Here is a 12,592-nt window from a genome sequence, read left to right on the forward strand (position 1 = left end):
TTGGCTTGATGTTTTCTATTTCTGAGTATTTTGTCGCTAGGATTCCTAATTTGAGAGTGCCATCTTCTAAAAGTTTAGTTATTGAATGACATTGGTGATGGTGATAACAGTGGAAATGGGACAGGAGTTGGCATGACTTGTATCTCTTTTGTTTCCACAGAATCCTTATTTTTCCCCTCTTTTTTTTTTTTTCTTTTATTTCTCCAAGGGAATCACCCCTCCTCTACTTATCTGGGTCTTCTGAGTTCAGAAGCTATGCATACACAAAACTGTCACTTTCAGCCTTACTCATTTTCAAGCTCTTGTTCTATTAGTCAATCTGTGAACTACCAAATCCCAGAATTGTGCTCAGGCTTTTAGAACATAGTGTTAGACTTCCCTATTCTGGGGGTGACTCTGATTGTGCTTCCTCAAAGTCTGTTATGCCCCTCTCCTGTTTTGCATGGAGGCGTTAAGCCTCCTCTTTATACTCTGTACCCATTGGCTTGCAACAGCAGCAGGAAATCTTTTTTTAATTTGGTGTTCATTTCTGTACTTACAGATAATTTTAAAGATGTAGTATTCTCTGTCTCTGAGTAATCTGTAGGTGTGGATCATGTCTGGTTTTCTTTTGCTCCTCGTTAATTTTGTAATTTTGGGGAGGATGTATAGGGAGATTAGGAATCAATCAGCAGCGAATATCCTCCAGACTAACCTCTGAAATTTTATTTTTTAAAACTGCCGCAGATTTATCAGTGAAGTTTTCCAAACATTTAAGAAGGAAATAACACCAATCTTACATAAACTCTTTCACCAAATAGAAAAAGAAGTTGTTTTTCCCAACTCTTTTAATAAGCATATTTATTCCAAAACTTAAAAATGACATTATAAGGAAGAAAATTATAGACCAGCCTCTCTTACGAACATAAATATAAAAATTCTTAACAAAATGTTAACAAATTTAATCTAATGATAAAAATGATAATACATCATGACCAAGAGGGGCTTATTCCAAAAGTGCAAGGTTGGTTTAACGTTAGAAAATCAATCAGTATAATATACCAAATTAACAAAAAAAGGGAGAAAAATCAAATTACAACATTGATAGATACAGAAAAAGCACTTGACAAAATTCAACATTCATTCATGATAAAAGCTCTTAGCAATCTAGGAGGGAACTTTCTTAGTCTAATAAAGAACATTTGCAAAAATCCTACAGCAAACATCTCATAATGATAAAACGATGAAAGCTTTCCCTTTGATATCAGGCACAAGGAGAGTCCTGTCACCGCTTATGGTCATCATTGTACCAGATCCTATACAGTTCAGTAAGGCAAGATTAAAGAAGAGGGATTGGATTATAAGAAATAAGACCTTATTATTCACAGATGACATAATTGTGTACATGTAATGTCCGAAAGAATATGTAGCCAATCTATTAAAATTAATAAGTTAATTTTGTAAGTTTGTTGGTTGCAAGGTCCATAAAAATCAATAGCATTTCTATATGCCAGCAGCAAACAAATAGACAACAAAATTTTAAAAACAATACCATTTACAGTAGCATTAAAAAAAAAAAAACTAATACCTAGGAACAAATCTAACAAAAGGCGTGTCAGACCTCTACACTGAAAACTAAAAAACATTACTGAGAGAAATTAAAGAAGACCTAAATAAATAGTGAAATATACCATGTCCATGAAATATAAGACTCGATATTGTAAAGATTCACTTCTCCCCAAAATTAATCTACAGGTTCAGTGTAATGCCAGTAAAAATCCCAGTAAGTTTGTGTGTGTGTGTGTGTGTGAATTGACAATCTCTAAAATTCATTTGGAAATGCAGAGTACGAAGAATGATCAAAGTAGTCATGAAAAACTAAGTTGGAAGGTTTATACTACCAGAGAGCAAGCCTATTATAAAACTATATTAATGTAAACAGTATGCTATTTGTACAAGGGTAGAAAATCTGACCAGTAGAGTCCAGAAATAAAAATAAGGCCATTTAATTCAACAAAAACGTAACCCTTTAGTGCAGTGAGGAAAGAATGGTCTCTTCAGTAAGGGTATGTGTTTGTGTAAAATCAGTTCAGATGAATTGCAAATCTAAAAGTGAAAGGTCAAACAGTTAAGGTTTTTGAAAGAAAATGTAGGAGAATATCTTTGTAATCTTGAAGTAGTCAAAGATTTCTTAAATAGGACATAATAATCACTAACCAGAAAGAAAAAGGTTGATAAATTAGATTATATTAAAATGAATAACTTCTGTCTATCAACGACACAACTAAAAGAATGAAAATGCAACCCACAGAGAGAAGAATATCTCAATATTTATATCTGGTAAAAGACATATCTAGAATATATAAAGAACTCCTTCAAAGCAATAAGACAGACAACCCAATTACAATAAATGGGCAGAAGACTTGAACTGACTTTTCACAGAGGATATCTGAATGGCCAAAAAATACGTTAAAAAGTACTCACCTTCATTAGTCATCAAAGAAATGCAAATTAAAATCACAATGCCTTTCTGCTATGCACCCACCAGAGAGGGAAAATGAAAAACATGGAATGTATCAAGTGTTTCAAAGGTATGGAGTAACTGGAACTCTCATAAACTACTGATGTGAGTGTAAATTGGTACAAAATTTTGGAAAATGGCCAGTATCTACTAGAATTGAATGTCATATACCCTGTGACACTAATTCTACTCCTAGGTATATGTGGTAAGCAGAATAATGGCCCTCTAAAATTGTCTATAGACTAACCCCTGGATCCTGTGAATATGTTCCATTATATGGCAAAGGGGAATTAAGTTGCAGATGAAAATAAGGTTGCTAATTAGCTGACTTTAAAATAGGGAGATTATCCTGGTGGGTGGCCCAGTCTAATCACAAGCGTCCTTAAAATGAAAGAGGGAAGCTGAAGAGTTCAGAGTCGGAAAAGGAGATACAATGACAGAAGCAAGGTCAGAGTGATGAGATGTGAGGAGGACTCAACTCACCACTGCAGGCTTTGAAGATGGTGGAAAGTGGCCATGAGCCAAGAATTGTGGACAACCTCTAGAAGCGGGAAAAGGCAAGGAAATGGACTCCTAGAGCCTCCAGAGAGGAATGCAGCCCTACCATCATCTTGATTTTAAGCCAGTGAGTCTCACATTGGACTTTTAACCTACAAAACTGTAAGATAAAGTTGTGTTGTTTCAAGCCACTAGAGTTATAGTAATTTGTCACAGCAGCAATAGAAAACTAATACAGTATAAATCCAATAGAAATGCATACCAACGTTCACCTAAGGATATGTACTAGAATGTTCATAGCAGCACCATTCATAATAGCTAAAAACTGGAAACAACCTTAAATGGCCATCAACAATAGAAGGGATAAATCATGGTAGACAAAGTTAGTTGAATTATCTTAATGGCTATGTCATCAAACTATGATAGTCTGATGAATTCATTTCCAATGTAAAAATTACCTGCTAAAATAATATTGACCAATTTAAGACCAATGTTGGCTGGTCAGGGGTATCCTGTCTTTTGAGATACTGGATATAACACTGAAATATTATTACTTATTGGTCTCTTTTCTAGAATTCACACAGAAGTTCACTATTTGGTTAATATATAGAATATTTTATAAAAGTTAAAATATGCATGGTATGATTCTCATCAACTTCAGGACATTAGTTGCCACTGGGGAGAGAAGGAAGTCAGGAAGAGACAGGAAAGAGATGAGAACAGAGTTGAGAAATAAATGTGGCAAAATGTTAACATCTGTTAAATCTGGGTAGTGGGTACATGAGTATGTTATTATTTTTTGTGTATTTGAAATATGTTGTAACTAGAAAAAGTTCTTAACATAATGCATTAATTCCACTAACAATGATATACACCTTTTTTTCACATTTAGTCAGGCCTTAATTAGATTTCTAGCCGCTGCTGTTCTTTAAAGTGACAGCAGAGGAGCCAGTCATGCCTTTATATTCTGGTTTACTAAGTTAACATTGGGGGGAAAAAACTTATTTGGGGTTCTGGAACTATGCAGGTCTAGTGTCTACACTTAGGAAATTTGGACTCCTCAACAAGTGTTACAGCGTTTTTAACATTCACCTAAAAGTAGTATGTTATATAGGTCCAGCAAATCCTCATTTTTTTATTTTTAACAGAGATCTTTTTCCCCACTGTCTTTACTTACTAACAACTAAAACAGTAAAACAAAACGAATTCTTGAAAGTTAGCCAAAAGTTATCCAGAAGGAGAAAGACAGATGAGGAGTGATGGTGGTGGTGGGAGCCAGTTGCTGTAGTGCTATGAGGGGAAGGTATAAGGAAAATTAATAGCACAACAGAGTGAACGGAAAGTCAGGCTTAAGTACTTCCATTGAGCTTTTAGATGGTGTGGTAGACAGAATAATGGCCCCCCCGAGATGTCTGCCCACACTTTGTTATTCCCCAGAACTTGTTATTATATTAACATTTGGCAAAAGGGACCTTGCCAATGTATTTTAGGTTCCAGACTTGAAAATGGGGAGATTATCCTGGATTATTCGGGTGTACCAATTGAATCACATGAGCCTTTAAAAATAAATACATGAGGCAGAATGGGAAGTCAGAGAGATTGGAAGCCTGAGAAGGCTTTGAAGATGGAGAAAGAGACCATGAGCCAAGGAATGCAGGTGGCCTCTAGAAGATGACAACAATCCTCCAGCTGAAAGCCAGCAGAGAAACAGGGATCTCAGTTCTAAAATCGCATGGAACTCAATTCTGCCAACAACCTGAATGAGTTTGGATGTGCGTTAATCTCCAGAGACTCCAGAAAGGCAGGCAGTCCTGCCGACACCTTCATTCAGCCTCGTGTGACTCTAAGCAGAGGACCTAGCTGAGCCATGGTGTACCCAGACTTCTGACCTACAGAACTGAGATAATGGGTATTTTTTAAGCCACTAAGTTTGTGTTACAGCATCAGTAGTAAATAATACAAGTGATATTTTTCAAATATTTATCGTGTTTTCTGATTATAAAAGGATATGTGCTCATTCTAGTGAATATGAATGACCTGGGATTTTATTAAAATGCAGTTCTGATTTCATAGGTCTGGGGTGAACTCTGAGATGATGCTGATGTTGCTGGTCCCCAAATCACACATTGAATAATAAGGTTCTAAATTGTTTTTAAAATACAGTGAAGTGTAGAGTGGAAAATTAAAGTTGCTACCATCCGAAGATAACTCGCATTAGTACTGTGGCATGCTTTCATCCTGTCTTGTTTAAATAGACGTGTGATCTTCTGTTTTTTAAAAATTAGGCTCACGTGGTTTATAGTTTATATTTAATGACAGTGTTTCCATATTATTATATATACTATGAAAATATGAATTTAATATATATAAAATATTCCATTAATATGGATGTAGTAAAATATACTCCTTTGGTTGTTTCCAATTTTTCTTTATCATGATTAATACTGTGATAACTATCTTATACATAAGGCTTTGTCCACATTTCAGATTATTTCCTTAGATTAGAATAAATCCTGTAAGGAGATCAAGTCCTTAATCAAAGGACATGAAAATGTTCAAGACTTTTGATATATATTGCCAGGATATCCTCCAGGAAAGATTCTACCAATTTATACTACTACCAGCAGTATATGAGTGTCTATTTGAGAGCATCCTTCCTTACAATGAGTATAATCTTTTAAAAAATCTTTTCTGATTTTTATAATCAAAAATTATATTTTAATTAGAATTTTTAAAGGTTTTTGGTGAGGCATAAATTTTCATATGTTCATTGATGTGTGTGTATGTGTGTGTTTGTGTGTATGGTATGAATTGTCTGCGTTTTCTTTTCCTGTTTTTCTTTGGAGTATCAAGGATTTAGCTGTTTATCCACTGGATGAAAAACACATTTTTATTCCTCCATCTCCCTAGTGAAATAAAATTCTCAACTATGCAATTTAGAGCCTGCCTATCTAATTTGTTTCCAATCCTAACATTGTTTTCATGAATATAAATAACCCTCAGCCCAAAGTATTAACATTTCCAGCTGCTACCCATTAGTTTAAAGTATATTACAAAGAAAGAGAGCTGTAAATATGCTTGTCCCAAGAGAGCTACTGTAGGCAGCCCTTTTCGTAAAATACTTACTTAATAAATAAAACACAAAATATATATATACACATACATATATATAATAAACACACTTGCACATACACAAATGCGTCCATGCACACACACACACACCAACCAACACATCCTAGAGTCTTTAAAAACTAATTCCGTCCTTTGCTGTGGCAGTGCCTGTACTCGGGACATGAGATATCCACCTCAGGAAGCAGTCATCACCCATGTTGCTTTGTTTCCTGGTTACCACATTATGTGGAAATTCTTACTTCAGAGCCTGTGATATCAAGAAAATCCACCTCTGAGCATGCTGAGATTACTGACTGACTATTAAAATCAGACTTGACAATCCCAAAACATTTTCCTGTCTGCTCCTCCCCAGCTCTACCACCACCACAGACACACACAATTTAAAAAATTCACTCATTCAACTACTTTCTTACTCAAGCACTGTCTTTGCTTAAAATAAATGGAGCCTCATGAGGCCAATCATCTGAGTAGGAAATCAGAAAGGCGAGATCATGGGGAGAATCTTTGGGTTCTTTCCTTCTGTTTTCCATAATTTGTCTTGAGATGTGATGGCAGGAGAAGGCAGGAGGGAGAAGGTGCTAGGAAAGTACATGTGCAGACAAATACGTGCTTATCTTCAAGGCATGATTTCAAAGTATTGTTTGTGGTCGGAGATGCTGTTGCTAATTATATAATTGTATTAGCATATTCCCCCCTGTCACCAGTGTGCTTTGTTGTCTTGGGTTCTTACTATGCAATGTAAAAGGACTAGCATGTCTGGTCCTAAATTAAAGTTTATTTAAATCAATGATCCCAAACTTTAAATTTATGACATCATGTTATTTAATTTTGTAGCATCAAAATGCTTTCCTTAAAATTTTAAAATATTTATGCTTTTACTTATATTGCACAATATTCCTTAAGATAATCTTAAGAGAGATATATGTCTGTCTATGTTTAAAAAAAAATCAGCTTGGAATTTTCTGCTTCAGCCATATCTGTAGTAGAACACAGTATTATTTCTACCTTTTATTTGGAAATATAAAACTTGTATATTTTGTAGTCTCCATTAACAGATACTGAGGAAGGATAGCACACCATCGTTTGCTGGGCTCACAGTGTGAGTATAGCTGTTTTACTTTTGATACTTTAGGGGTTGAGTGATTTCAGCCCAGGAAACAACTTTATACTACCTCTCCAGCAGAAACACCACGGTTATTTGGAGTGACCTACCTATCAGTGCAACCAGCTTCATAATAATAAAAGCTTAATACACGTCAGGCACTGTGAGGCTACAAAATATATACAACCTTTATATTCCAAATAAATGTATAAATACTACTGTGTTCTACTAGATGTGGCTGAGGCAGAAGATTACACACTGATTTTTTTAAATATACATAAACACACTCCAAGATTCTAATTAAAAGGATTATGGCATATATATGTTCTAAGCAGCTTCCGTATATTAAGTCATTTAATACTCATAATCTATCTACGCTTATTATTGCTATTTTATTAGTAAGAATACTGAGGCCCAGAGATGTTAGGTAATTTCATCTTCCTCATCCTCCATATACCACGTGTCTTTTTTTCTTTGCTGTATTTTACAAGGTGTAGTGTGCAGCCGGTCTAGTGGCCAAGGCAGGCAGTCTGGCTCGAGTCTATGCACATCACATCAAAGCTGTACTGTCTCCCAACACAATTATTTATGTGTTTCCATCTTTTATCACAGAGTTCACTAAAAGTACTGTTCTTTAATAATAAACATTTTTTTAAACTTTTTAACTTTTACTAAAAACTTCCTATTTTAGTTAAAATTTTATAGTTGTTTTAAAATTGTTTTTCTTGAATACGTTTGTTCAAAGACCCGCAACTTATAACTAACTCATCAGAAAGTAGCAGCACCCTGAGCAGTCCTTTCAGGTATCCACGATGACTTGGCAACACTTGTCAAAGGTGATAGGCTTTACCCAGTTATGGGTAGTTTTTCCTGTCACACTGTTGCTTCCCTACAGTAATGAGTCGTATAACTACATTTGATTAATTCCCTCATCTCCTCTCTCCTAAGGTGTCACAGGAAATTTTAAAACACTGCCAATAATAATTACACTAATAAACAGAAGATACTTAAAATTCTTTTGCTTGTCAAAATAAGGGAGTTTCATATGGTTTTAGAAATTGAGTCTGCTGTAAGTCTTCAAAATGTTAAAAATTTAGGTCTTCCAGTATTCTACATATAATGGAATATCCCTTGCAGTAAATTATATTGCAGGTGATACCAGGTAACTGCCTCTAAACTCGAGAAGTAATCAGTGTATAATCCTGTGAGGTCTATCAGGAAGCAGTTTCTCCTTGTGGATATATCTTGTTGGTTGGACATTTTCTTTATAAATTATGGTTATCAACATTTAAAATTTCAGATTTAAACTTTGATTTTTAGATTAATGAACAGTCTTGTCAAAGGTTACCATCTGAATGTTCCATTTCTCTCACTGTTAAACTACCATGCGTTCTTTTGTCACAAGTAGAGTTTGTGGTCCTGTTTTTAACATACATTAAATGTTTATCAGTACACAGGCACACCTTAGGCGTATCATATATAAAGAATGGATGTCAGAGTTTGATCACAACAGGTATTTTACAAGGATTACCTCAGGATTTGTGAGAGTTGTAAAAAATGATTCAAAAAGGCATACCTCACCTTGTCAAATATGGCAAAGGAAAAAAAATACATAGTATAAAGATGATACAGCCTTCTTTAGAAGCAAACAATTCCAAATATAAATGTACTTCCACAGATAATAACTTTTGTTGTCATAGGTGTATCTACATTATCCCAACATCTAGGGTTTTAACCAATTTCTATGTTCAGCTGATTCTAAATGAATTTATTCCTGACATAATCCTTTTCTGTATTGGAGGTATAGCTCTGAGCCAGCATCAGTGTCAATTCCAGGATATAATTTAGAACTGTGACATATTTAATTTATTCTGTGAAAAGCTTTATAGGACTTTTCAGTATTAACAATATTTCTATCTCCAAGGCTATTAGACATTGTTTTTTGTTTCTGTCATTTCTCTTCTACTTTCTTAATTTTTAATATTGTTTTCTGTTTATTATGACAAGGTGGTACTTCTCATAATTTTGGGCTAGATTCAGATTCTTATGAGGCTTATTCTTTCTTCCTTCCCATTTAAAAACTGTTTATTAAAACCTACTAGTATTTTCATAGCTATTTGCCTCTAAAAGCAATTGTTCATAATTGAGGCAGATTTTCCCTTGTAGGAATTCACAGCTGTGAAGAGAAAATTCTTTCCCAGTGAGTTAATAAATAGGCTTTTGTGAGAATTTTCTACTGGAATATTTCTCCTGATTAAAGGCTCCAAGACTAAGAGTCTGTTGTTCTTGGTGCTAATAGAACCAAACCACACCTGCAGCTGAGCAAAGAACACTTTGGAAAGCCGAACTCACTTAAGGTCTTCTATTTTGTAATGGGTAATTTGAAAGCAATCATTTTTCTTAAAAAAATTAAAATTCAGACATGACCTTTGGACCAAATCAGAGGTTTTAACATAAGGAAAGCTTCTCATTGAACCATGCAGTCAAAGTAAAACTCAGGCAGTGTTCCCTAAACAGTATACCTCTATACAGTCTACTGATAGCACACAATATATAACCAGCAAAGGTGAAGCCTTTTGATACGCCTACTAATTTCTTTGTGTTAACTCCTCTTTATTGTTCCACTTGCTTATTAATCACACTATTCATAAAACTCCCAAGATGTGGGGGGGAAATGAATACCTGCTATAGGAAATCACTGCTCAGTCCAACCCAAACCACTATCAACTTTCTTAATTGTATCCCTGCTTCCACTCTAGACTAGCTAACTACTGTGTGTACCATGTGGTTAAGGTATGAAGCTAACCTATCTGGGTTTAAATCCTGGCTCTGCCATTGCTGCATGACCTTGAGTGAGCTATTTAATCTCTGTTGCCTCCGTTTCCCCCTCTGTAAAATGAGGATATTACTTACCTCATATGGTTGTTCTGAGGATTAGTTAACATCAAGTTCCTTAAATAACTGGTGTAAGTGCTGTGAAATGCTAAAAAAGACTTAACACAGCAATCAGGGCAACCTTTATAAAATAAGTCAGATGCTACTCACTTGGTCAATCTCCTCTAAATAGCTTCACTCTTAAATAAAATCTGAACTCCTACCTAAGGCCGATACGCCTACCTGTGACTTCATCTCCCCTCTCTGTGCTTGCGCTCCTCCAGCTCCATTAGCCTGCCCCCCAGGGATACTGAGCAGTTCCACTCCAAGGCCTTTGCACTTGCAATTGCCTCTTCCTGGAATACTTCCCCCGCCCCCGATTTTTGCCTCACTCACTCTCTCTCTCTCCCCCTGGTAACTGCACAAATATTCAGAGGCCAGCTCCATCTAAGATAGCACACATGTCCTCATTGTCTAGTCCCTGGGCCTGTTCTGTTTTTCTTTGTAGCACTTACTACCCCTGACATTACATTGACTAGTGGTCTCTCTCCTAACTGGAATGTGAACTGAGCACAGGGACTTTATTTTGGTCATGCCCATAGTCCCACACCTAGACCACCTGGGTTGGTAGTGCTTAGTAAATATTTGCGGGAAGATTGGATAGATGCTGGGTTAAAACAATTGATTTTTTTTCCTGAGGACTACTGACCTTAACTTACTATGCATTTTTTTTTCGTGGTATGCACCTAATATCTCCTACTCCCATATTTTCACTTAATCCAAGTTTTCTCATTAGGCCACCACTTACTCTAGGAAGATAAACTTTGGGCTTTTAGAAATAAACATTAAATAAAGACTAGATTCTTATCTGTAAAGGAAAGGGTAAGCAAACACAACAAAAATGCTGACATTGTTTTCAAAGGGAAGTGTTAAGTACCGTGTAGTAAACTGAATTCTAGACATGGCCAGATTTTTTGAATGTTCAGTGTTTAATGATAATATATCTACCTATAAAGATCTATGGAGATTTCAGATCAGATAATGAATAGGTAGTAGTTTATGACTAAAGCATACATACTTAGTTACAATTAAGGTTTTTCTTTTCTCTTTTGCAGATTAATGACGACAGAGAGCGAGATCAGATTTGTCCACAAGGAAATGGGAATAGTACCAAGCTGGGGCGGAGCTGTCCGGCTGGTTGAGATAATTGGCAGCAGACAAGCTCTTAAAGTGTTAACCGGGGCCCTCAAACTGGATTCAAAAAAAGCTTTAGACATAGGAATGGTTGAAGAGGTCTTGCAGTCTTCAGATGAAACTCAATCTCTAGAAGCAGCACAAGAGTGGCTAAAGCAGTTTATCAAAGGGCCACCAGAAGTAATCAGAGCTTTGAAAAAATCTGTTTCTTCAGGCAAAGAGCTTTGTTTAGAGGAGGCATTACAGACCGAAAGAGATCTTGTAGGAACACTTTGGGGTGGACCTGCAAATTTAGAGGCTATTGCTAGGAAAGGAAAATTTAATAAGTAGTTTTTTAAAATATGATGTACTACCAGTAAAACTCCAATGTAATCATTGTAATCATGTGTATAAAAGTTAAATGATATTAAATAGGAACGTCAGAATTACTTTGAAGGCTACCACTGTTATTTGGGTTTTTAATAATTTTTTGAATAGCTGAATTCATTGGCCTAGTTTTCAGTATATTTGGGTATTTACCAAGTAATCTGGAACATTTGGCTAAAATATATAAAACTTTTGGCTTAAAAATTATCATCAATTCTCAAATTCCCATAATAGTTCTTAGCCTATAACCAAAGATCACTTTTTAAAAGGAAAACTTCTATACAAAACCTATTCCTGGGGTTATCCTTCATAAAGTCTTTCTTTGTCTTACCTGGAAATAACTTACTTACAAAAATAACTGAATGAACCTTGTAGTTAAAGAACAAAAGTGGAGAGGGATCAGGGGACAAGAAGATGAGAAAAGGTATGATCAATCATTTTCTTCTGCTCCAAGCAGCTGAAATAAAGAAGTCATGGGGAATGACCCTTCTTTTAAATAAAGATGCTCCCCACTTCCCCCCACTAAAACTTTGGAGCCTTATTTATTTGATCTTTTTAATAATTAGTTTTCTATTTTAAATTATCTACTAAACAGTGATAGCCACTACCTGGAAAGTCTACTGACTCTACAAAATTGGCCATTCATTTGTGTGCACTGGGATTTCTAAACTAGTAGTAAGTACTACTATTTATGTAGTAATGAAATTGAACTCTAAATCAAAACTGCCTAAGACTTCAAAGGGACTCATGAAGCATCCTGTAACATACATTTGCATTTTACATTAGATTTCTATTTTCTTCTGAAAAGTAACTAACCTTTCTTCTTTAATAACTAGCTATCTTTTAAAAGTAAATTTAATAAAAATACACAATTCAAACTTTTATGATCAGCTCAATAATTCACTTTTAAAAACGTTTAAGTCAAA

At 35.3% G+C, this 12,592-nt stretch overlaps 1 protein-coding gene across 1 annotated transcript in view; it reads left to right on the forward strand.

The window, feature by feature from the left end:
• The window catches only part of ECHDC1 (ethylmalonyl-CoA decarboxylase 1), a 49,817-nt gene extending 37,269 nt beyond the window's left edge, over window positions 1-12,548 (forward strand). The window contains exon 6 of the mRNA XM_058566333.1: window positions 11,222-12,548. Within this exon, the coding sequence (XP_058422316.1) occupies window positions 11,222-11,630 (409 nt within the window). The 3' untranslated portion in view covers window positions 11,631-12,548. The remainder of the gene's footprint in view (window positions 1-11,221) is intronic.
• Window positions 12,549-12,592: the final 44 nt, after the last annotated feature.

This window comes from Diceros bicornis, chromosome 23 (genome assembly GCF_020826845.1).
Source record: "Diceros bicornis minor isolate mBicDic1 chromosome 23, mDicBic1.mat.cur, whole genome shotgun sequence".
In the NCBI taxonomy this organism is placed as follows: Eukaryota; Metazoa; Chordata; class Mammalia; order Perissodactyla; family Rhinocerotidae; genus Diceros; species Diceros bicornis.